Source organism: Aulonocara stuartgranti (genome assembly GCF_965226115.1).
Source record: "Aulonocara stuartgranti genome assembly, chromosome: 23".
In the NCBI taxonomy this organism is placed as follows: domain Eukaryota; kingdom Metazoa; phylum Chordata; class Actinopteri; order Cichliformes; family Cichlidae; genus Aulonocara; species Aulonocara stuartgranti.
In genome coordinates this window covers 33,436,773-33,463,489 of record NC_138958.1, presented here as the reverse complement: position 1 = coordinate 33,463,489, position 26,717 = coordinate 33,436,773, and the positions used below count along the sequence as shown (strand labels likewise).

The window sequence follows — 26,717 nt, the reverse complement described above, 5'->3', positions numbered from 1 at the left end:
GTTAACGAGCTACCCTATACAGAGGGGCTAGACGGCCAACACGTTAACGAGCTAACTGCGCTAACACACTAGCTCCCACCCATGTAATTGAGCATTGCATGGCACATCCAACATACTGTTTTACTTTAGTCCATGACTCGCTTACCTTCAGGGTCATACGTCACATGAAAACCAAAATAATTCCAAACGCCAGATCTGAATGAGGGTGGGGAGGTCCACTTCTGTCTCGCTAGCTTGCCCTGCGCTCTTCCTTCTGACCATGCTGTCTGTGTTGAGTGCTCAGTGAATCTGCGTTCGACTACTCCGCCTAGGCTGCACTCTCGAGCCTAGGCGGAGTAGTCAAATGCAGATTCACTGAGCGCTCAACACAGACAGCATCGTCAGAAGGAAAGTTGATAAAATAAATTACAAATTTTGTATTGTTCTTTTTTTTTTCTCCCCTTTGGTTTTCTTTCTTTCTCTCCCCCTCTTTCTTTCATTCTTTCCCCCTGTCCTATCCCACAGTCATGTCTGTCCCGTTTGCAACTGAAAATAAAATAAATTCATAATTATAATAAAGGTCAATCAAATGGACCAATATGATGATCCACTTAAAATAAATCCTCTTGGCATCTTTCTTGGCCTCAAGACAACAATTCTGATGGCTATAGATCCAAACGGGACACAAAAAAAAAAAATTGAAAAAAATTGTATTGTTCGATACATATGCGTACCGAACCGAAAGCACTGTATCGAACGGTTCAATATCGATACGAATATCGTTGCACCCCTAACATATATATATATATATATATATATATATTTACAGTGTACATTCTGTATAGCTTTTACAGCACTTTGGTCAATTGAGGTCATTTAAAATATGCCACACAAATGAACTTTCTTGAGAATTCCTCTGGTTTCAATAAGAAGTCTGGTTTTATAGAGATCTATGGTTACAATGAGTCTCTGGCTCCCTCAAACTGTGACCTCAGTAAAGATTTTTCTGACGAGTTCACAGAGTCAATCTCTAGTTTCAACTCTCACTGAACATAGCATGATTTCTTTTAAATACTGTCCAGAATCGAGTTGCGAGGAGGCTGGAGCGTGTCCCAGCACTGGGAGGGAAGGAGACAGGGTACACCCTGGACAGGTCGCCAGTCTCACAGGGCTAACATAGAGACAGACAACCGGTCTTCTCATTTTCCCAGCTTTTACAAAACTTACTGAACACCACTTTAAAAACAAGGCTCATAGCAAACCGTGAGTTTCGTGCACCTGCTTCCAGAGTAGGGTAATTACTGTGACCCCTTGCCTTTGTTAGCTAACAGTCATTTTCCAGTCAAATGCTTTCTGGAGAGCTTCGCTGTTTCCTGTAAAACTCTGACTGAGTCTGACATGTTGGTTCACGCTCGGGATGAAAAAAAAAAGAAAAAAACAAAAGCTGGAAAATACCGCTGCTCAGTGCATCTGCCCCGGTTTGTATGTTCTAAGCCCGCCCTGCTGTCAGGATGAATGGTGGGTTTTCACAGAGTCCGATGATGGAGGATCCCATTGTGAGGAACAGCACACTGGCCGTGTCTGCTGTGTGATGTTTCACCTCAGGCGAGAGGAATCAAAGCACCACCTGCGGACCACTGGAGACACTCCTGCACAACAAACGCGACTCTCAAATATCCTCGCTCGAAATGTCAGAGACTGTCCTGCAGCAAACGCCTGCTGTACCTGTCTGCACTGTTAACCGTGCACCAGACAGTGATTCAGGCCTCTGTTTGTTTAATGTTTTCACACTTTTCCATCTGAGCGGGCACACAAGTTGAACCGCTAGGTTTCTCCGAGGCAGGTAGCCATTAACTCAACAAGAGCTCGATATTATCCTTTGAGTCATGCTGCTCTTTCTGTACCATACGGAGGACTCGGGCAACCCTATAATCTAGAAGGTGACTGAGAAGGGTCATTGTTAAAGAAATTAGCAGCTTGACTAAATGACTGTTTTCCCTTCAAATGCCAAGAGGTGAGTGTGAAGAATGGGCCTGAAGACTGGCAGTGGCTAAAACATGAAATCATGAGCAGGGCTTCAGTTCAGCAGGGGAGAAGAAAGAATGTCAGACATGGCGGCTGGAGTAAAACGCACAGCCGTCTCACACTTATGGCAGGAAACTTCAATATTGGAATATTGAAGTTTCCTGCCATAAGTGTGCAAGATCAGCTGTTTATTTTCCTTTACACTGTGACTCTACATTCTTATTTTCTCCAGATATCATTTAGTCCAACTCGTGGACCTAACAACCTCCTTAACACTCGTATTATCAATGACACCCACAGCCTGGCTGATGAAGCAAATATGGCAGACTAGTCAACTAACCTTTATACTCAGATATGATTTTGCTAGTGACATACAGTGAGTCTGCTGTAACTTATCTACACTGCACAAATCTGGTGATGGTTGGTTAGTAACATTAAACTCATAAAGTAATGTGAAAATGGACAGCCAAGATGCCAGATCAGCCCTGGGTGTTTGGATAAAACAGCTAGCTTTGTCCACTCAAGACAGTATTTTTGCATGTGAGCAAGCACACTAGCTTTAGCTAACATTAGTCTGAAAAACAACAGCACTGAGTCGGTTCTGAGCCGGGAGAGAAAAAAAATTCTATATGAATGAAACACACTGCTGATGTTGCTGTTGGTTTAGCCGGGTTTAGCCGGTTAGGTCAAACCGGTTTTGGTAGATAAAGCTGGCTTTCTTTTAGCTAATATTAGATCACTAGGGATAATCCTGGCAACTAATCTTTTACTTGAAAAAATCAATTAGGCTAAACGACTAGTCTTACACTAAGAAACATTCAGATATAACGTTCAATTTGAAAATAATTTAATGCCAAAAACTGTTTAAACAAAGGCATTTGAATCCATTAATATATGACTTCTTCAATAATGAGCTATGCGACTGGCCCATTATGAGTGTTGTACATAATACTCCAAACAGACAGGGAAGAAGAAAAACACATAAAATAAGCTGATGTTAAATATGATATGAAAAGATATTACTACAAAAGATGCTCGTGTATTACTGAAATATCTTTTGAAAAAAACAAAAAGTCAGGAGGCAACAGCCTCAGCTGACTCCTTTCAATGTGGAGGACTACTCTGCTCTACTCTGAGCATCTCCCGATTGACTGAACTCCTCACCCTATCGCTGTGGGAGAGCCCATCCACCCTTCGGAAAAAGCTCATTTTCACCGCTTGTATCTGTGATCTCTAATACTGTTGACAAAAAGAGCCATTCATGGTGTTTCTTAAATTAAGTGCTCTATCTGGTGGCAGCTGGCTGCATAACATTTAGGACTGGGCATCAATTCAAATGTTAACAATTAGATTTAACGACTAGTACGTCTGGTCCCGACTACTGACAACAGCAACCATTAGTCGCTTAGTCAACTAGTTCCTCACATCCCTGTAGCTAACATTAGCTTGACTGCTAACACAGACTTGATACCCAACTTAGCAACTGATACTGTCAGTAGCACATTGAAGCCAATTGTTGGCGCTGCGAGTCAGCCATTTGTCACTCAGGTTAGTGGACTCTTTCTACGCTACTATTAGCTAGTAACGCTCACTGTTGATGCTGGCATCAACAAAGAGGCAGTGCAGCAGGGCACTTAGTAATGAGCATAAGTTTTGCATCCTTTGGAAGTTCGACCTGAATCCTTTGTAGAAAAGTCACTCCACTGGCTGTTAAGAGTCAAGAACAGTATAATTTTACATAACTAAGTTATTACCCATGTGTGAATGGTTAAATTTTCACACATTGTAAAATTTTCAGTGTACCCTGGTACATTTACCTAACATACATACAGAAATAGAAATAGTGGTTACAATTACTCCTAAAAGTGGTGGGAATGCAGACAGATTACTGTTAAAAAGAAGAGCATTTTGGATTCATACACTAGAAATTGAAGAATTGAAGAATGAATGTTGAGCTGCTTCCTGTAGCCTATTATAATAACCGCCTACTGGGATTTCCATTTTATGGATGCCCCTTTCACGGATTAAATTTGATGCCATTCAATTTAAACATTGTGCATTTTGCTCACTCGTATAGACTCGGTTGACTGCACAGGGTCAGAATGTTATTCTGTATATGAGTTTGCATTTATTGTACATTTGTACATCTATTTATACAAACTGCTCAAATATATTTTAATGAACAGCTTCGTACTAATGTTTTTTTAGGCACGTTTGCCATTGTTCCCCTTATTGTAAGTATTGTAAGAGTTTTAACTGCAGATGATGAAACCTGACTTTTTTTTTTTCTTGGATCACATTCCAGTGTGGTTAACCTCGAGATGTTTGTTGTCAAACAATTGTGTGTAGCTTTTGTTGATCCTCACGTGCACTAAAAATGCATAAATTTTGTCCAGCTAAAAATACTAAGCAGAACAATAAATCCATTCAGTTTGTTCTTATATTGTCATAAACTAGCCTCTGATACAGGCTTTGAGACTTGGAATCGGTCTCTGTGCTACTTGTATCTTTTATCCAATGTGTCTTTAAGTGTCTTGCTCAGCAAAAAAAATCTATCAGATCCATTTTTTGTATGTATTTTTGTAGCTAATCCAAATATGTATCAAGATCCCACAAATACTCGAAATATAAAGAGACATGTAACAGCAGACTGAATATGGAGCCTGGCTTTAAACACTGACAGCAAAACTGTCAAGAAAGAAAATAAATCCTGATCCACTGTTGTGCAGGAGATAAATTCAAGAGCAGCTTCCTCCAACGCCTTTCTGCACTCAAAGAATCAGAGTGTTTATATGCAACAATATGCATTATCGTACCTAAAAAAGGCTGCTGTATTTACCAGCATTAAGACATTCAATAGAACAGAGACATAAAGAAGAAAGTGAATCATAGTTTGCTGACTGCAAATGCACACAAAAGGGATTTGGTTTGCCTTTTCACATTTCCTTCCCCTAGATCCTAGCTACTTTTTCCAAACTAGGCCCCGCTCCTGTGCATGCCACACATTGGGTCTGTATAAGCAGGCAGATGGCCTGGTTAGATTTTTCACTTGACGCCTGTGCTTGTGTCTCTGCCGCTGGTTGGGTGAATGGAGGCCATCTGGGATTGGCCAGGGCTTCTGTGAATGGAGCTGGGGAGCGCCATTCAGCACTGTGGACAGCTCCATGGTGCTGAACCGACTGACTGTCAGAGACAGCTCTTAACCGGGCACCCATTACAGCCCACATTAACCTCGCCGTGCTCTGTCAGGAGATGTTAAACGATCAAACAGTAGAGCCAACGCGAGGCCGTTTGCTTGTGTGTGTGTGTGTGTGTGTGCGCGGATATGGAGATAAGCAAACAGCAGCGGGAAGGAGACTTCCGGCACATTAGGCAGGGAAACCACCTCTTGACTGTAATGAAACACTCTTGATATGGAGTGGGGCAGTGGTGGTGAACACCTGGCAGACTGCAGCAACACACAAACACACACACGGGGATCCTAGAGTTGTTTGCATAAGGTGCCTGCCTCATTCCTGATCATTAAACTGTTAGAAGGCCATAAAATTGGAGTGTCAACCATGCGGCACAGTGGCCAAAAAAGGGCCGAGGAAGGGTCTGATCTGGCCCTGCTTGATGGCTGGTACATAATTACTCCAATTTTTTGGTCAAATGAGCTGCTAAACATGCTGGCAGCATCTGGAAATTTAAAGCACTTCTAGACTTCAAGTAGTAAAATACTGCTGTGTAGTTCCAAAGACTTACGCGATTTTGATTTCAACTGATTAACAGAACAGACAAAGACAACCTGGGCTGTTAGAAAACGCAGGACTAATTAAATGTGCATTTCCTGGGGGGGGAGCCAATAAGGGAGACCAGAAGACAATGATCAGCAGCGGACTGAGCCACCTGCTCAACCAGGTGAGCTACAAGGGCACCTGTACATTTAAAGAGCAGACACATTGTTTTTGGAGGGGTGGGTAAATTGGACCACTGCATTAAATTATCCAGTGGTCTTACTTAACCATATGCGTTCTCCGGTATTATGAAGTGCACAAGCTTGTAAAAGGGAGGACTGTGGGGATGGGGCGCGCACACACGGCCTCCATCTGCACATTAGCATGGGGCCTAAACACGATGAGGAGATGAATGAACATGAGGCCCGGAGCCGGGAGTCTCCTTGAATCTGTCACCCGTCTCCATGGCGACAAGAGGAGGAGGAGGAGGAGGACCACAAACTGGCATCTATCCGGGCCCAAATCAACAGATGGCCACCACCACATCACCCCCCTCTCCCCAACACCCTCCCACCCCATCCCTTTTGTTTGTTTGTTTGTTTGTTTCCTCTCTTTTCTTGCAGGTTTTATTTGTTTGTTTGCAGCCTACCTTGCACTGCTCCATGCACGTCCTCACCGAATATGCCCCCGGCTCGTATTTTTGAGTGAGGAGCTCAAAGTCCTCGTATTTCTCCTGGGCGTGCTGGTCGTAGCGCTGGTACGCCTGGACGCACAGACTGCAGCGGTTCGCGTCGCCGTCGCCGAGCGCGTCGAGGCTGCAGTTCAAATTGTCCGGACTCGTCGAGCCGTACAACAAATCCAGCAGGGAGTAGGAGTTACAAAAGGAAAGGTACAAATTGCTCATATTTACAGCCCGCGTCCCCTCTCTGTCGGAAAGGCCCCTGCACAACTCGTCGGCATCCAAGAAAGTAAAGCAGTCGTTAGATAAACTATCCCGGTGGCAAGTTTCGAGCCGCCACAAATGTTTGGTAGAGTTTCCTATAAAAATATCATCTGGGTTTCCTCTGAGGCTGCTGTGTGCTGAGTATGTCTGAGGTGACAAAGGGTGGGTGGATGCGAACTTGTCCCGGGTCCGGGCCAGCGTGGCCTCGGCGCAGAACCACAGGTGATCAGAGAGGAGGATGGTTAAGAACAAGAGGGATGCCAAGGACAGTCGCCATCTCTGCGCCCTCTCTGAGTCGGTGAATGGCTTTTGGTTGTCGCGGGGGGGCTCTAGCCAGATTTGGAAGCCGTCGTCATCTTCTTGCTGCCAACACGTCCCAGCACCCCTGGTCATATTTTGGGAACCGGCCGACTCCACCGTGGGGGCTCCTCTGCCGCAACAGTCATTGACGTCGGGTCCGCTTCGCGTTTTCCTCCCCTCAAGTGTCGGGCGGTGGGTTGTCCCGGCTTGCCTTTGCTATCAGCGGTAATTCCCATTAAAAGGAGCGTGGGTCGGTTGGGAAATCAAACGCTGGCGACCACGGGCCGCATCCTCCATGGCTGACCGGTGAAGCCGCTGTCCTCCCGCCCGCCCGCCCCGAGCTCTCCTCCGCGCCGCGCCGCTCCGCTCCTCTGCGTAGCCTCGACTCCGTTTTTAGAAACACTTCCCGACGCGTTTACGTTTCCCCCGGCCTCGGTCGTGCAGGGACAAAGGCGCTATCCTCTTCCAACATGGCGAAGCTGTATGCCTTTGTGTCGGCGGATGGGCCTACAGCCTGTGACAGACCTCTTTTTTTTTCTTTTTCAAGCCCTCACCATCCTCAGCTCGCTGCCGTTGTCAAGTTGCCGCCATGTTCGCTAAGAGATGCTGTGTGTTTGCTGGAAGCTGGATAAAGGCGGCGACGATAACGGGCGGCATTTCCGGTCACGCCGTTCAAAATAAAGGCTCGTTTTAGTCGTTCCTAGTGATTCGTTTTAACAGCTTTCCCGCTTTTTAGACATTCATGACACGCGATGCTTCCAAAATGAGGGTTTTTTGTTTTATTTTTAAGGCTACTGATTTTTTTTTTTAAATGTTTATAAATCAACACAACTTAAAAAAAAAACCAAACAATAAATAAATTAATGAATGAAAACAAGAAATAAAGAAGTAAAATTAATTTAAAAAATAAAGTCTTCTGCCTTGGATCCACTTTAAATTTATTCTGGAAGCCTTCAACCACACATTCGATCGTGGGCGATCGTGGCTCAAGAGTTGGCAGTTCGTCTTGTAATCGCAAGGTTGCCGGTTCGAGCCCCGGCTCGGACAGTTTCGGTCGTTGTGTCCTTGGGCAAGACACTTCACCTGCCGCCTACTGGTGAGGGGCCGATATGGCGCGATATGGCAGCCTCGCTTCTGTCAGTCTGGCTGCCCCAGGGCAGCTGTGGCTACAACTGTAGCTTGCCTACACCAGTGTGTGAGAGTGAATGAATTGTAAAATATATAAATCCAATCCATTATTATTATTATTATTCAGAAAATCTTAAACTACCAATACCCAACCTCTTTATTTAAATGAAATGAAGCAGGAAAAGAATGTTTCAAGCAAAATAATGAAAGTCAAAAAAATAACACAATAATTTGAAAAGTTATTTAACAAACCAAGGCACAATCATATTATTATTATTATCATTATTAGTAGTAGTACATTACAAATACAGAATATCACATTTAAACGTTGAAACCTAGCATGTGTTTTATTTTGTCGGTAATTTCGATTAACATCCGGTATGGTGCTACTTAATTAACGCGATTTGACCAAACATCTTCAGCTCTGACGTTATGCGCGCGCACCACAGTCGCCGCATCTCTCTGTGCAAGGGCGCATCAAGTCAAACAGACCGTGCCAAAATTTCACCAGAAATATTCGAAGTGTGACTTCAGAATTAAAGCTCTGAAATGAAACTCTTTAAAGAAAAGAATATTGCTGGGCATAAAATTCATAGGAATGTAACTAAATAAATATAAGTATAGGGACTTAGTATTTTATGTGTGAGTGTTCTGTATCAATTATAAGTCGTTCAGAAGCTTTTCTGAAAACTATTTTATTTCTTATTGGACTGGACGTTTCAGACAGGTTGGTCACGTGGTTTTTATCCTCTGACAAGAACCCGCTGACATGTGTCTTAAGGCTAAACCGCCAACAAAAAACTCTAAAGCCTACTAAAACACACAGTAAACAAATAATGAAAAAAGCTAACTGAACTTGGTTGTAGCTTTTAATTCAGAATACATTAATAACTGATCTTTTTTGTCTAAACCTCTAACTTATCGATGACTTATTGGTGCCTTTGTTCTCAGTATGTTTATGCTCTACTTCACTAGAGTAGCTTTGCATTATTAAGCATCAAAGCAAGTGGTTCATCTATTGTCTTGTAGCTACTCTCCTGTAAGCCAACTTTCTTCTTTTTTTTAAATTATTTTATTTTTTGCTTTTAAATTAAACACATCATGCTTATACAGATTCAACTGAGGACAATTACTACATTTAGCAGTTGTGAACTTATAAGCATGGGAAAAAAGAAGAAAAAAGAGGAAGAAAAGAATTATAGCAATATTAACTAAATAAAGAGTAAAATAAAATAAAATAAGAAAATTCATGCGGGGTGTGAGGCATGAATTATGATCAGTTAATTTTTAAGAATTCTAGAAATGGCTGCCAAATTGTACAAAAACTCGCCAGGTTCCCCTTTCTATCAAATCTTATCTGTTCCCCCCTGGCCACAGACACCATCTCATTAAGCCACCTTTTAAAACACGGGGCCGAAGAAGACCGCCACTGTAAAAGAATAAGTTTCTTTGCCACCAGCATACCCGTTTTAACTATCTGTTTTTGTGAAAAGGAAAAAGATTCGATTGATGCAAATGATCCATAGCCAGTGTACCATCAAGTGGTACCTTTTTCCTAAATTGGTTTGAAAACCACGTAAAAATTTGGCTCCAAAAAGTTTTCAAGACAGGGCAATGCCAAAATACAGGGAGTGCAGAATTATTAGGCAAGTTGTATTTTTGAGGAATAATTTTATTATTGAACAACAACCATGTTCTCAATGAACCCAAAAAACTCATTAATATCAAAGCTGAATGTTCTTGGAAGTAGTTTTTAGTTTGTTTTTAGTTTTAGCTATTTTAGGGGGATATCTGTGTGTGCAGGTGACTATTACTGTGCATAATTATTAGGCAACTTAACAAAAAACAAATATATACCCATTTCAATTATTTATTTTTACCAGTGAAACCAATATAACATCTCCACATACACAAATATACATTTCTGACATTCAAAAACAAAACAAAAACAAATCAGCGACCAATATAGCCACCTTTCTTTGCAAGGACACTCAAAAGCCTGCCATCCATGGATTCTGTCAGTGTTTTGATCTGTTCACCATCAACATTGCGTGCAGCAGCAACCACAGCCTCCCAGACACTGTTCAGAGAGGTGTACTGTTTTCCCTCCTTGTAAATCTCACATTTGATGATGGACCACAGGTTCTCAATGGGGTTCAGATCAGGTGAACAAGGAGGCCATGTCATTAGTTTTTCTTCTTTTATACCCTTTCTTGCCAGCCACGCTGTGGAGTACTTGGACGCGTGTGATGGAGCATTGTCCTGCATGAAAATCATGTTTTTCTTGAAGGATGCAGACTTCTTCCTGTCCCACTGCTTGAAGAAGGTGCCTTCCAGAAACTGGCAGTAGGACTGGGAGTTGAGCTTGACTCCATCCTCAACCCGAAAAGGCCCCACAAGCTCATCTTTGATGATACCAGCCCAAACCAGTACTCCACCTCCACCTTGCTGGCGTCTGAGTCGGACTGGAGCTCTCTGCCCTTTACCAATCCAGCCACGGGCCCATCCATCTGGCCCATCAAGACTCACTCTCATTTCATCAGTCCATAAAACCTTAGAAAAACCAGTCTTGAGATATTTCTTGGCCCAGTCTTGACGTTTCAGCTTGTGTGTCTTGTTCAGTGGTGGTCGTCTTTCAGCCTTTCTTACCTTGGCCATGTCTTCTTGCGACCCTGTTGACTATTTTGAATGAAACGCTTGATTGTTCGATGATCACGCTTCAGAAGCTTTGCAATTTTGAGACTGCTGCATCCCTCTGCAAGATATCTCACTATTTTTGACTTTTCTGAGCCTGGCAAGTCCTTCTTTTGACCCATTTTGCCAAAGGAAAGGACGTTGCCTAATAATTATGCACACCTGATATAGGGTGTTGATGTCATTAGACCACACCCCTTCTCATTACAGAGATGCACATCACCTAATATGCTTAATTGACCCAGTATGAACCTTCCAGATCCCTCAGGTCATCTGGATCCAGTCTTTTATCAGTTCCCAGAGTCAGAACCAGACACGGAGAAGCTGCATTCAGCTTTTATGCTCCTTATATCTGGAACAAACTCCCAGAAAGCCTCAGATCAGCTGAAACACTCAGTTTATTTAAATCCAGGTTGAAGACTCACCTATTCTCAGCTGCATTTGAATAAAGTACCAAATCCACACTTTTAAGCTTAAATTTCAAAACTTACATTAACTACTGATTTTATCTGTTTTGATTTTATATACTGTTTTGTTTGTTAGTTAGTTAGTTAGTTAGTTAGTTAGTTAGTTAGTTAGTTAAGTGGGTTTAGAGCTCTGGGTAGCTCCCCAGCTGGGTCTAGACTGGGTCTAGAGAGTATTTTAAATTCAGGGAATTTAAAATAGAAAGTAGCTCGTCCACAGAAGGACTGGTAGCTCCCCTTACGATAAGGGTTCAGATCGCACGAACAGGTGTGAATGTGAATGTGTGTGTTTAGTTAGTTAGTTTGTTTGCTTGTTTTAATCAATTTTAAATCATGCTTTTTTTTGTTTTTGTTTCTAATGTCTCTGTAAAGCACTTTGAATCACCTTGTTGTTGAATTGTGCTATACAAATAAATTTGCCTTGCCTTGCCTTGCCTTAATTGGTAGTAGGCTTTCGAGCCTATACAGCTTGGAGTAAGACAACACGCATGAAGAGGATGATGTGGACAAAATACTCATTTGCCTAATAATTCTGCACTCCCTGTAGATGTGCAAGGGAACCTTCACCGATATTACATCTATCACATAAGGAGGATACAGAATTATAGATCCGGTTAAGTTTAAGTTTAGAAAAATGTAATCTGTGAATGACTTTAAACTGGATTAATTTATATCTGGCATTTATTGAGCCTTTCTGAATATTGGACAAACAGTTTGACCATTGGTCCTCAGACAGAGGAACACCGAGGTCTTCAGCCCATGTACTCTTAATTCGATCAGAATCAACTGGGATTATAAAGCACTTGACAAACTGAGATATCAGATGTTTAAAGTCTGCTTTCCGAATTATATCAAAGTAAGTATGACTTAGTGGCTTCAGTGGAAAGTCTAAAAAGTTTCGTTGAACAAAATTCCTTATTTGAAGATAACGAAAAAAATGTGATTGAGGTAACTGAAACTTTTGTTGAAGTTGAAGGAAAGACACAAATTTGTCATCTATATATAAGTCCTCAATGCATTTCAATCCCTTGCCAACTTTCTTCTGATTGGCCAATTCTTGCAAAAAGCAGGTCAGAACCATAGCTGGACTGGCCATCGGCCCCCCTGGCAAATGCTGATTTTTCGTTTTTATGGGCCGATGATTTTTGATTTTTTTTGTAGTAACGGTATAAACAATGAAAGGTGCTGAAAGGTGCCAGATGCTGGCAGATGTGTAAAAATAACTCAATTGTTTGGTGGTGGCTATGGCAGAGCTTCAACAGAGTCCAGCAGGTGGATGAGGGAAAGGGGAGGCAGGAGGAGGAGAGATCCAAGGCGGCTGCCGGTGCGAGTGTCAGGTGAACTGAACTTCAGGTAAGAAGTTATGACCTGCAGTCTATCTGGGTCAGATATAAACCAACTTTAGGTGTAGTTTATTTTCGTTGTGCTGACTTTTTACAGTCAGTTACAATAACTCGTACTGTGTACTAGCTAGCATGACAGAGCTTACATAGAGCTGCTGGGTGGGTGCAATGATGTTACTGATAGTGAACTTTATTTCATTCATAAGGTTAGTTAGTAGAGTTGCCAACCGTCCCTTAAAAAATGGAATCGTCCCGTATTCAGGGAAAATATTACGGGTTTCGTATTGAGCCGAAAAGGAGCACAGTTTGTCCCGGACTTCAGCTAGAATGGAAAAAGACACAAAGCTGGATTTATTCTGCGTCTTTACGCTGTCAGCTGTTTCTTCTTCTCTCATTCTCTCCCCCTCCCTCTCCTGTTTCTACTTCAATCGTGAAACTGATCAATGATCAGCTGATCGGCTTTTCTCTCTTGTTTGTTTATCGCCCACTTTGCGCCAGAAAGAGGAAACCAGCGGATGTCGCGCTAAACAACAGCAGCACGTTTAAGCTTGATCAGCTGTTGTTAGAATTTATTTAATATTCATTTCTAGTATCAGCTGATGTTTGCTGGAGCCACAGCTGTAAAAGCTGCTGGTCATGGTATCAGTTTGGATATGTGATGAGAGGGAAACATGAAGATGAAACCAGGAGATGCCCTTACTGAATCATCAGAGCTGAACAGGTGATGGAGAAACAGGTTTACCTTTATAGGTGGTTTGAATGAGTTTAAGGGAAGTTATGAACTGTTTCTGAGAAATAACACCAGGATCCTTTTCGGTGTAGCTGACAGCTGGTAACTGTGCAGGGGTGGGTCTAGCAAAGTTCTGTCAGGGGGCCATGTAGGGCATTAACAGGGAAAGGGGGGCACAAAGAAATACTTTTCTTTCTTATTCTCATTTAAAATGTCTCGCTTTTATTAAATAATTATCTGAATCTTACAACCAAAGTTTTTATCTGACATAAAATGTATAGAAGTCATACATATACCAACAAGACAGTGTACATGACTGTCACAACAGCGTCTGTTTTCATTCAAAGGCTTTATGGCTTTTCCTATAATTTTCCTGGTGGGCTGGTCTCTAGTCAAAATGCCCGGGCCGATTTTTTGTCCCAGTCCAGCCCTGGTCAGAACAGCAAACCGTCTGTGCTCACAGCTGTAGCTGTATGTGTGCTTGACCTGACCATATTAGGGATCTGCTTTCTATGACATCATACGCATGTGTCTACATTTTTTTTCTTCTTAATCAAACCACACATTACTCTGTGCTCTATAGTTTGTATTTACCCAAACCTATTTTGGCTGCTCCCTTATTCACAAGGATTCACCACAGTGCACATTTGATTGGGCAGACTTTTACACTGGATGCTTTGTCCAGACACAAGGCATGTCTCCTAATTTACCTACTAGCAGTCAAATGCCATCCTTAGGAAGCACCAACCCGAGCTTGATTTACTGCCGTGTTTGGCTGTTACTTTCACTGAGGGCAGGCCGTACTAATTGCAGACTCATACAAACCCTCCCTGCAGCCGTGAACCTCTGTTTGGTCTTATTACTAGCTCATTAACTTCCCCTGAGTGCGTGCAGTACTGGTGGTCCAGGAGTTGCTTCCAAACCATTTGTCTTCTGCTTCTGTCCTGGGTGCTGCTGCTGGTAGCAGCTCTCCAAAAGCTGCAGCCAGCCTAATGAGAGCATTTATCCCATTAGGGACATCATATTTCAGCAATGCTGGATTTACAGCAGATGTTTGCATCTCCAGATCGTCGGGACTGATAATCTGCTCCTGTGAGTCCTTTTAGGGGACCAACGGCAGCACTTTGTACTCACAAAACTGCACAAGGAAAAAGAGCTGGTTGAGTACCTCTAATTAAAGCCTGTCACTCAAACGCTCACTCAGCATCACCTGGAAATAGTGCAGAGTGGGCGTTGGGTTACAGAGTGCACATTGAAGTACATAATATTTTTTTAACTACTAATGAAGACAGTTTTTATCTCTTATTTTGACAAATTTGGCAGAAGACTGCTGAAAAACATGCCTTAATCTTTATCAATATCTTAAGCATAGAATTTTAATCGCAAAACTATGCAACAACTCTACAGGGAATCTAACAACGTGTTAACAACAGGCCATTATTCACAGTATATGATTAGGAAGAGGTGTCTCATCACTTATACTTTAAAAATGTATTCATGCGGCATTTACACATAACAAAGCCCAGGGCGCCACAGGCAGCTGCCTGCACCTTAGAGATGATGCTAATGAAGGTTAGAACATATCAAAGACTCCCAAGACTCATCAGTGACATTTTTGAAGGCAGGAAAACATGGCCACATCTTTGTTGGAGGGCCTTGAGCTGAGCCAATTTTAACGTACCCCCCGTGTGGTCCCTTGTTGAAGAGCTGAGGCAAAGGCCATCGCTTCACACAGATGTTGTCTTTAAGAAAATTATTAACAAATTGTATTTCAAACCCCTTCAGGATTATTTATTAGAGTCGTACTTCATACATAATGACACAAGAGCACAAAAAACAGGAACAGTTCAAGACATTTTTCTTACATTAAAGGACACCACGTGAAATTGTCTTCACTTGTCATGAACACGCAACGACCTCCAGGGTGAAAATTGAAGGCCATGTGAAAGTGCCAAAAACTACAGTTCCTCTAAAGCCACGTGGCACTTGTTCCAAAAGCAAATCAATCCCAAAGATGAATATAGCTGCTGTGATGCCTCAACATTAGCATCTGGCTATCACTTTTGTGGAGCCAGAAGTTACTGTACTTGGACAAAAGGAAGACGTTTTTAGCTAATGGTAGCAGGCTGTATTCACAAACACACAAGTAGCAGGCTAATAAAACCGAAGCACAAACTTTGATAGTTTGCACCACAGAGCAGGTTGTATTACCTGTCACATCTTTCTATTACAAAGGGCACAGACAGTAACACGCAAACACAAGTCCAATTAATGAAAGTGAGACGGTAGCAGATGGCTTGTATCTGGACACCTCTAATTCAAGTATCCAAATGAATTGATTATATTAAATTTATATAAAATTTTTCTACTAGGATGTGGTAATTCTGTAAAGTTGGGCATTTTAACATGGGCGTCAGTGTGGACTTTTGGAGCCAGCATCAAATGGCCATTAGAGGAACTGTAGTTTTCGGCATTTTCACTCCAGCTTAATCTTTAAACCCTGGATGTTGCCTCTTGGTAACTCGCCATAAACTTCAAATCTAAAATTTATAACTCTACATTATTAAAAATCATGCTTTCAGCCTGGTGCACAAAGTGTTTGGGTCTCTATGGATACTCTTTCCCTCTATGACAACTGAACAGGAGGTAAATGTTTCAGTAACTCACCAGCCATATGGGTAAGACGTGACACATATAGCTATCGCCAAAAACTTCATTCATGTATGTAACTGAAAGAATCCTGCTGCTGGTTCCTTTTGGAGCAATATTATTATCTGGAAAACAATGTGGCTTGCTGTGAACTTTAGATACCAATGAGTAAAAATCGCAGTGGCCATGCACATCTTTCATTTACAGTCTATGATCATGTTGAGTGTCTTCTTAGGCTCTGGAGGGAAAGCTCCAAACGTAACTGGCTAAACAACCTCAGATTTGATGTTTTCCCAATGGGTTTGGAGAAAATGGATATTTAGAGGCTAAGGTCGATCAAATCAAGTACACTGTGGAATCATGGGAAACACGAGTCAGTTTTTCCAGGTTCAATTTGAACCATTATTTTCTTAATCTCTCTCTCACAAGTCCGTCAGCTTAGCTAAAGTGAAACATGAAACCACTGGAGCGCCCCTTCACAATGGACAGATTATTATGGCAGAGCATTCCCTTGCTGCTGCTCTCTAATGTGGATCATTCACCGAAATTACTGTCAGAATTAAACCTTCCATTTCTGGTTAATTGGCAAGTCTCCTTTCTGCTGCAGAAACAGTTTTAATAACTGCTTGGCTAAAAATCTGAAAGAAGGAAGGACCGACCCCCATCCCCATTCTCTCAAAAAGCATCTGAACCCTTCATAATGATTCTGAGTTTGGAAATTGAAAAACCAGTCAGCAGCCTATTCATTTAAAATTAATAATAAGCTGTCTCGTTAAGAACACAAAAGACAAAACTCACAGAAACTGAAAACCCTGAGAATTAGTGTCGTTGGAGTTTTCATGCTGTAGATTTTATTAAAGAGTTTATTCCTAATCGTATTAGGAACAAATTAAAAATGCTGAGTGTCCATTTAAATGTACTAGAGCCTCTTCAAGCCAGATATTCAGTGTCATTCATCACATGCCCTGCTTTGATTGAATCAGTCACCCATGTCTCTTTTACTATCTTAAACTTCCTCCTAAAGCAGCGCCTCAGAGTTCTCAAATCCAGAAGTCTTGTTGCCTCTGCAATAATAACATGTGAAACGCCTTCCTCCAGCTCTTCCACCACTTTTCCTCCATGGTAACGAAACTCCAATGCCCTGGTGTCCAGGCAGGTGGCAGGTATGGCACTTTTAGGGTCTCCTATGTCAGCAAATCTGTCCATATATGCTGTGAACGGTCTGAACATGCTGGTTGGAAGGTCATCCCAGCCGTAGCGTCCCTCCACCTGCGTGACATTCACCTCGTTTGCTGCGTCTGCGCTGCTGATCCTGTTGAACACTTCCCGCAGCTGCTGCTCGTCTGTGTCAACAAAGTAGCTGTCACCATAGTTGTCGTACTCCTTGGCAAAGTGCTCCCTGGTGGAAGGCGACATGTGGATCATGTGGCGGGGTTGCCATGGAACCACCTCCTTCTGGTCCAGGCACTCCAGCAGCCAGGTGGCCCAAACTATGTCATGCTGGTTGGATGAAATCAGGTTCTTCACGCGCATGTTCTCCACACCGGCAACCACGCAGTAGGTGTCCCGTCCAGGGTTCTGAACTACAAAACCTCCACACCTAAAGTGGGAATTACATAAAAAATTATTAATTATTAGACACTCAGTCATAACCACCACCTGAAGTTTCTTCCTGTTAAAAAGGAGTTTTTCCTTACCAGTTTTACCAATCGCTTGCTCACAAGGGGTCGTCGGGGTTCTCACTATTCTCTGTATTTTAGGGTCTTTGGCTTCCAAATGAACCCTTTCATGCATGAATTATGACAACCTCAATCAGGATTTTTTTCTTGAGTATTTTTATTCATCTTTAGGCATGAAAAAAAGAGTGACCCCTATGCGTGAAAGGGTTAAAGTGCCTTGAGGTGATTATTGTTGTGATATAGCGCTATATAAAGAGAACATTTGAGACTTTCCTCCAACAGCTGGATAGACTCCAACTCTTGGAATCCAGTGGATAATGAAAGTCCTTGTCCTGTTGTTGCCTCTCTAACCAAACTTAAAACACATGGAAAGCTAGTGCTGCTATGCTATAGCTTACCATGGCTGTAGAGCAGAACAAATGATATTGTTTCCAGCTATAGTCCAAGATAGTCGAATTGGAGTCATCTAACTGGTTGAGAACCTTTTGGAATTACAATTCATTTAAGAAAGCGAGGAAGTGCCTCCTGAATGCCAGTGCCACTTGCACCGCCACAGTTCTACTTATCCAGATGTTGTTTACTCAAACATAAACACAGAAAAAGTGATCATAATAACAAAAGTTGAAACAGATGTTCCCTGTTTCTTCACAGGGCTTGGCTAACACACCATTAAAGTCCCTACTGTTAGCTAAAGCAGTAAAGCTGTATCTCTGCCAGGGCTGTCACATGTTTACATTTATTAAAAGTTTATCCATTTACATTTTCTTACAATGTGTCTTCATCCTGTAGACACATTATAAAATGTATTTATTAACAACTTTATTAAAGTGAGAACTCAGCCACGATATCAGCGCTTTACTTTAAGATAGAATTGACTTAATCATAAAAATTTCATTAAAATACTAAATACGTAAGAAAAATGTTGTCTGCCCAAAATTTCTAATTCAGTCATATTTTTTTCTTTAACTAAAATACCAAACTAACATTTACTTTACTAGAAAAAAATAACTTCTGTTACCTGGCCACACCCTTTTCCAGTTCAGACTTGGGATGATCTTCGGTGCCATTCAGGATGCAGAACTCCACGTCCTCAAACATATCTGTTTCCTTGGTCACCCCGGAAAGGTCCTGGGGCTTAAATTGGTCAATGACGCCGATCACTTTCTTGGGTTTGACTGGGAGCTTGCGCTTCTTCTTTTGCGGTTCATCGTTGTCAATGTGAAGGTGCCGAGAGGCAAGTTTCCCAGACGCCTTGCTGCGGAACTGATCCAGCTCTGCCAGTGTCATGCACTGGTACCATTCTTTGTCATCTCGAATCTTCTCAATCCTGGGGAAGCGCAGAGTACAGTTGGTTTTATACATGTCGCTTCCGACTATCTCAGCCGCTTTAACCTGGATGATAACGGAGTTGCAGGGTTCAATGTAGACTTCCGGTTTCTCTGTTCCACACAGGATGGATGCTGGTGGGTTGTTTTTCCGGTAGACCTTCCAGTGTTTGGTGAGCTTTAAACCAAGGTCATACAATTCTTTCATGGTGTAGCCGGAGCCAATGCGGCAAAGGGTATGGAAAACTGAAGGTTTCTCGCCAGGCTCTGGAGCTTCGGCCACAGCACATAAGAAATGGGACATCATGCCACCCCTTCTCCCTTTTCCCCAGTAGCCACCAACAATCAGCAGGTCAAGCTCATCCATCAAGCCATCCACATATTCTGGTTTTATCTTCAGCCAGCCTTCCCCTCGCTTGTCAGGTTTGTAGATGGATAAAGGATCCTTCACCATGATCCCCTCTTCTCTGCTGTCAATAGCATCGTTAAGAGCATTCACCACCTCCTGCATGGTTCTGGCTTCAGCCTTTGGCACCAGATGCAGCCTTCCCTTGGCTGGAGTGAAAACTGTCTGAAGAATCTCATGTCGCTTCTTGAGACTTTCTTTGCCTAACTTCTGATCATTTATTAAAAGCACGTCAAACACACAGAAGCATGTCTGCAACTCTGAGTCATCCATCAGCCTCTTGATGTCAAATTTGCTCCCTTTCTGCATGAAGGTGTCTGCTGCCGGGTTGTATGCCATCATCTCACCATCAAGAATGCAGTTCACCACATTGCTTTTAAAAACATTGTGGATATAAGGCGTCAGTGATCCTTCCAACGGGGATCCTCCAAACTGCTGCGTGTACTCAAAAGCATTTCGGCTGAAGTACTTGTACACATCCCCATCTTTGTGCAGCTGAATGCGCTCTCCATCCAGCTTTGTCTCAATGTAAAAAGTGCTGTTTCCCATCTGTTTCTCCACGTTGCGGATGTTAGCCACAGCTGCCAGCATAGGTTTGAAAGCAGAAAAAAGTCCAATAGAGACTTCACTTAAGGACACGGCTGGATTGTGTAACTGCTGGCACACCTTGTTCAAGTCTGTGTTGACGTTGTAGAGCTCAGCAGCATCTGGGTGGAAAACTTGGAGAACGGTTTCTTTGCTGATCCCGAGCTTCATGTCCTTCAGAATCATTCTAATGAGCCACTTTTGCTCAAGAGCTGAGCTCTGGGTGATGAGGTGCAGCAGACTCTTTTTGACAAGATCTTTCTGCTTGGTGGCATTGCTGGTGGCTACTGAATCCAGGAAGTCGTTGACCTCTTTAATACTGAGATTTCCTTGGCTGGTGCATCGTTTCTTCAGCACAAAATACGCCATGCCAGCAAAGTCTCCAGCTTCTCCTTGGGACGTGGTCGGTGCACGGTAATTCAACAGCTTATTAGCCTCAGGGCCATTCTTTGGGAGGCCTAATACATCAATGTAGAGTTTAGCCAGCATGCTCTCTTTGATGCCATATGCCACTCGCTCTCGTTCAAAAGGCGGGACTATGAGGCGCATGGCAGGATAGAAAGAGTCTGTAGTTTTGGAGTTGTCTTTGTGGAGGGCAGAATGAAATTCCCGCCATTTCTCAACGAAGTACCCAAGGATCTTGGATTTCTCTGGACGGAGTTTGGACTTTTGAATTTTTTCTAATGTGGTACACAAGTGAAGGAAAGGAACCTGAGAAGCAACAGATAACTGACTGGAAGCATCAGTTTTGGAAGTGCTGTCCATGGTGAAATCTGTAAGACCAGTTAAAAGAAAGAAAAAGTCTGCTCAGTTTAGCCCTTCCTTGAATTCCTCTATTTACCAGCATTTAACAAATTAAATGAGTCATTTGAGAAATTAGTTATTCAACAACAACAACAAAAAGAAACAGATTCTTTTAATAATACAACTTTAAAAGAGGGAATTAAATCTGGTACCACATGTGAGGACTTAATGCTTTCCCCATTTTGTGTGAAGCTGAATATATATTTTTAGACATTCAGACAAAACAAGATGAAGCCAAGACTTGACATGCTCAGGAGCGCAACAATCCAGTATCTAGACTAGATGTTGACAAGTCCAACACACACACACACACACACACACAAACAAAAAACAAAAAAAAAACACTGAATGTCAGTGATAATGAGCCAAACTGTTCCATTTCATCCTGTGGTATTCCATGTTTACTACACCACTCGTCATTAAAGTAAAAGATCAAAAGTTAAAAGATCTTTTGCACTTGCCCTGATAACATGTTTAGACTTGATAGCATCACAGAATTCTTGGCTGCACATCCATGATGGGACTGATGACTATGAAGGCAATTTGAGTAGTTGGAGATGATGCATTCAGCATTCAGAAGATTGATACATTGTGGTCATAAAGGGATGGACATTAGTGATGGGACGTTCTGTATCGAGGCTTCGGAGCGTGTGTCGAGTAATTGAGGGGGCGTTTCCGCAAAGCGCGTATCGAGGCTTGCTTCATTTATGGGAGGAGCTCAAAATGATGACGTCCGAAGCCTCGCTGCCCGGCTGTACCACGTGACTGGTTCATGAAGTGGTTCGAACTTTGCCGCGAGATATGACAGCGATATAAACCCCTCAGACTTCATTCAAAAATGTAGGTGTTTGATGGAGAGTTGCGGTTAGTGAGAGTTTGGAGACCGTTTGGAGGTTTATGAGAGTGAGGAGAGAAAGTCTGGAGAGAATGGAGCCAGCTAAGAAGAGGAGGATGTCCTCCCCTGTGTGGGAACATTTTGATTTTATTCCTCCCAACAAGGTATGTAAATTTCTACAGAAGATGTATTTTCATAATACTGATGGTGCAATACAATTTATGTTAAGCGGCTTTACTTTTGTACAAGGTGAAGTGTTTGCTATGTGCCAGGGAGCTGGGATATAACAACAAAACCTCATCCATGCTTAGGCACTACAGAGCTTTGCATGAGAATAAGGGGAACACCGATTGTGGAGCAAGACCAGGTGAGCCTTCAAATGCCATGATAATATAGCATGCAGTAATGTTACTAAATGATATAACAATATTATACAACTGTTATAAGTTACGTGTGTGATATTTATATTTGTGCTTTGTCTTTATTGTCTTTCCTCAGAAGAACAATCTCAAATAGATGAAGACCTGGTTAGCATGGTGATTGAGGACTCCCAGCCATTTAGCATTGTGGAGGACAAAGGATTCAAAAGATTTGTTAAATCATTAAATCCTAGCTATGTTCTCCCCACTAAAAAGGTCATAAAAGCAGTGAAAATTTAGTTTTTACAGAATAAAATGTGAACAGGCAGGACTGAGGCTCAGTGTGTAGCTGTCCATACCTCAACGTTACAAAAGCACAACCACTGTCCACACCCCAACCACACCTCACCTCACAGTAAATGATCATTTCCATTTTAAGCATTTCCAAATAATCATTTCCCATACTGCCACTATAAATATACACAGTATACTGCCACCACTACAATATACATGTTTTACACACTCCTTTTGTTGTTGACATTTACAGGCTGTGTGCAAAATGCCACACTCTTCAAATTCATGCCAGCTATTATTTTTACGTCCAGTAGGTGTCCTGCTAGAGCAAATGAAGCTTCATGAAGCTTCGCGTTGGGGTGAACCAATTGGATGAAAAGCTTCAGTGCTTCATCTGCCCATCACTAATGGACATGGTCAGTGATAACACTCAGATAAGCTGTGGAGTTTAAACAATGGGGCCTAAAGTGGGCCATGAAAATATCCCCTACATTATTACACCATCAGCACCAGCTTGAACCACTGGTACAAGGCAGGATGAATTCATGGCCTCACCAAATTCTAACCCTACCATGCTTGGTTTCAATTCCAGCAGGTCACCTTGACCATGCGTGCATGCCTAAATGCACTTGCTACCATGTGATAAAAAAATGATTGCACATCTTCTCATCACAGTGAGAAATAGTATGTTAATGTGATAGCGGTATTAACTGGTACTTGAAATCAGCAAATATATAAAGCCAAGGTATAAGTTGGAATAAAGCATGACTATAAAAGCGCAATACATTGCTGAAATAAAAACACATTTGTAATAATAATGATAATAATATTACTGCTAATAATAATAATACTTTGTTCTCTCTCACTTTCAATAGAACAACTTGTTTTTAACAACTTGTTTTTTGTAGTTTTTTTTTTTTAGCTCAACTACAAAATAAAACTTAATTCAGAAATAAGCAATCAACTTAAACCACTGCTAAATACTTGTGGGTAAAAATAAATTTTAAAATGACTTAACTGCTACTGTAAGTTTACAGGTGCACAATCGCTGATTATTTGTCTGTGAAGGTTCTCAGTCATCCAGGTCATCGTAGTCAAAGGAGCTTGCAAAGAAAAGCGTCTGGACTTCTTTAAGTTACTTGAAGACGTTTCACCTCTCATCCGAGAAGCTTCTTCAGTTCTAAGGTCAAATGGTGGAGAGTCCCAGATATAAACCTAGTGGGAGTAACCCCCCACAGAGGGACAAAAGGACCCCCTGATGATCCTCTAATCGCCTGAGCCAAGGTGTGAAACTGGGTGTGGGTCCCAATCAGCCAGAGTTTCGGGTGTGTTCATTGTGAAACCTGGCCCCACCTTATCATGCGAATTCCTGAGGTCCGATGGCCCAGGATGTGAGTGGGCGTTAAGGCGTCTGGGAAGGGATCTCAAAACTGGATTATAGATGGCAGAGAGTTGGTGTCGTAAACCACCGCCTCTGTTCAAAGATGGTCGCTCACAGTGGACATAGATGGCTTCTTTCACTCCTCTTTCAAACCATCTGTCCTCTTTGTCCAAAATGTGAACATTGGCATCCTCGAAAGAGTGTCCTTTATCCTTAAGATGCAGATGGACTGCTGAGTCTTGTCCTGTGGAGGTGGCCAAACAGCCACTTCACAAGCGCATGGCACAACACAGAAGAGCCACCTCCACAGGACAAGACTCAGCTGTCCATCTGCATCTTAAGGATAAAGGACACTCTTTCAAGGATGCCAATGTTCACATTTTGGACACAGAGGACAGATGGTTTGTGGGGGGATACTCCCACTAGGTTTATATCTGGGACTCTCCACCATTTGACCTTAGAACTGAAGAAGCTTCTCGGATGAGAGGTGAAACGTCTTCAAGTAACTTAAAGAAGTCCAGACGCTTTTCTTTGCAAGCTCCTTTGACAATCGCTGATTATTGTTCCACACAGATCAAACATGCTCTGACATGTCTCACACTGACTATAAACTCGTTAAGCAGCAGACACTCCTACAGAACCGGAAAACTGTCTTTACCTACCTACCTTGTAAGTATTGAGTTAATAATAGCTATATATACTGAGAACTTGATGTCTGGTACAATAAAGAAAAGCCTTTTAAAGTGTTTGAAAAAAGAAGCAATTCCGCTTACGTTTCAAAATAAAAGTACTGTTGTCGTTTCACATTTGTGTTCGTCGGGGCATGTCTGCTCACAATGAGTTCAAGACCCTTAGTGACAAAAGCTAAAACAGATATGAGTCATTTTGTGTTTTAATTATCTGAGTGAAATATTCCGTTCACACAAAGCAAAACGTGAACTAAGCGCATCAAACACTCTGCTAAAGTAATGCCGGTTCCGTTTGAGAGAGTAATGACACATATTAGCAAAAATAGTGAAAAATAAAAGGTTAAAGATTTACCGCGTTTGCTTATATCCTCAAAAACGGCAGTAAAAGACTGATTTTTCTCACCACAAATACATGTTTACGCTTCCTCAAACTTTAGGTGGGGAGCTTCAAAGAAACCCTTCCCATAGAAACCGAAATGGAAACTTGGTTCCTAGAGACAATGTTTCCTTCCTTTGAAAGAATTATGAAAAATAATTACAAATTTTCTAAAAACCCACAGGTTTAGCATTCAAACAGGACAGGAAGCGCATCAAAGGTTTGTTCTCTTGGTAGTGCAAGCAACTGAGAGACGTGAATTATTTCTGAAAACGTGAAACGCCATGTCATTAATAAGACGTATTCATTCATCAAACCGGCTTTTGTCGAAAAGTGTCTCCGTCCTGTATTTAAAGTCACTGCTGTTCAGACACTGTATTCATGGGGTAAGTTATTGGGTGAAAAGCTGTGTTTGTGCAACGCGTGAAAAACAGAGGTCAGAACAGAAGGGGTAGTCCTCCTGGCTTTTATTTGGATTGGTAATCATTTCTACTCTTTATCTTTGTTTTGATTCTTTATTGTGCTTTGTTTTCTAATGTATGTATGTATTTATTTGTTTTATTATTATTATTATTATTATTATTATTATTATTATTATTATTATTATTATTATTATTTGACCTGGTTTGTGGTTTTTCTTCACCGATAACTCTTCCTCAGTTCAGTTTTATTTTTTTATATTGGGCTCAGCGGTGATTTGTTTCTTGTTTGTGATTGCAGATTAACGTCTGCTTTAAAAACACAAGCAAAAAATATGGTTTTTGTCCTTTCTTTTAATGCTCAACAAATTTGGTTAAAGAGACAAAGGATATAGTATCATATGATGTTGTATTGTAAAAATAAAATAAAATAAAGCCAAAATCATTTTTCTATATTTGAACAGCAGGTTTTGGTTAAATCCAGTGAATGCACCATATATACCACACAGGATAACCCTTCGTCCATTGCAATTAAAGATTAAAATAAATTAAAGGATCTTTGTGTGACTCATTTGATCAAGAGGTTGGTTTAAACCTTAAACACATGTTTCAGTATTAGGAATGCTTTTTTCATAACTACAGGGCTGCTTATAACATTTGTTGCTATCTTAGTTAATGTGATTATCAAACTGTGGACATGTTCTTATTTTTATTTGACATAAACATCTTCTCCTTTAAATTTCCCTCGATATCATTTTCTTTTTCCTGTATCCACCAGCAGAGGGCAGAAATGAAACGCTGCAGTGCTGATGGAGGTACAGGTGGAGGTTGTTTACTACTCTGATCTTGGGGCAGCTGAGTCCAAAGCAAAAGTAAAAGGTAATTATGCATTCATACTTACTGGTAACCATGAGGCCATTCTCCTCACTAAAGAGTTTGTGTAATCACTGACCAGAGTCCACCGGAAGGAGGAATGTTTATGTTTTCTGATAATTTAATAGATTGTAACTACGTGCAGTGTTCTCAAGTTTCAGTTTACAGTATTTGGGATTTACCAGTGTTTACTCAGAGAGTGCAGTACTTTCCAGAGTCCCAGCTATATAAATAGAAAATAAATAAAAGCCCCTGGAAGCTTTCCAAGATAAATGGTGTTATTGTCTTTTTCCACTGTGCGGAATCTGTATGGTCTTATCTTTACCTGGCATGTCAGGTGTCACGTGCAGCACATGTAAGTGGGAGAAGTGTGATTCATTGTACTTTGATGGTTGTAGAGCAAACAATATCAGAACAAGGAAGCACTTTTAGCCCTACTGCAAAACTTTGCCAGGTATTAACAACAACAACAAGTTGTTGATCAGTAATCTGCCGTGTTGAGGCCGTGTTCTGCAGAATTCTGCAAAAACTGAAAGCCTTGCCTCCTCTTTATTCTAAGCACCTCCTAACACATACAGAATATAGGGGTTAAATTATGACTGAGCTGGCTCTAAGAACACCGGGAGAACCATGTAGCGGTGCAGCATGCATGTGGAAACGACTCGCAGAACAATTTGAGCTGTAAACTTAGTAAACTAAGATTAGTTTTCTTTGTGTACAC

The 26,717-nt window shown here is 41.7% G+C and overlaps 3 protein-coding genes across 3 annotated transcripts in view; 1 reads left to right on the top strand and 2 right to left on the bottom strand.

The window, feature by feature from the left end:
- nalf1a (NALCN channel auxiliary factor 1a) overlaps positions 1 to 7,297 on the bottom strand; it is a 55,832-nt gene extending 48,535 nt beyond the window's left edge. The window contains exon 1 of the mRNA XM_082523283.1: positions 6,370 to 7,297. Within this exon, the coding sequence (XP_082379409.1) occupies positions 6,370 to 7,056 (687 nt within the window). The 5' untranslated portion in view covers positions 7,057 to 7,297. The remainder of the gene's footprint in view (positions 1 to 6,369) is intronic.
- The window catches only part of LOC309699979 (uncharacterized protein), a 272,009-nt gene that overhangs the window by 226,048 nt on the left and 19,244 nt on the right, over positions 1 to 26,717 (top strand). The gene's annotated exons all lie outside the window — the stretch shown is intronic.
- lig4 (ligase IV, DNA, ATP-dependent) lies at positions 13,612 to 24,811 on the bottom strand. Its single transcript, XM_082523274.1, has 3 exons — positions 24,681 to 24,811; positions 18,669 to 20,739; positions 13,612 to 17,571 (listed from the first exon to the last, which is right to left on the bottom strand). The coding sequence occupies exons 2-3, from the start codon at positions 20,729 to 20,731 to the stop codon at positions 16,902 to 16,904; spliced, it is 2,733 nt and encodes a 910-aa protein (XP_082379400.1). The 5' UTR covers positions 20,732 to 20,739; positions 24,681 to 24,811; the 3' UTR covers positions 13,612 to 16,901.

Excerpts from the sequence above, each read along its gene's own strand:
- lig4 (XM_082523274.1), bottom strand. The coding sequence starts at position 20,731 with ATGGACAGCACTTCCAAAACTGATGCTTCCAGTCAGTTATCTGTTGCT. Across the intron at positions 17,572-18,668 it reads CTGGAAAAGGGTGTGGCCAG|GTGTGGAGGTTTTGTAGTTC; the intron begins GTAACAGAAGTT and ends TTCCCACTTTAG.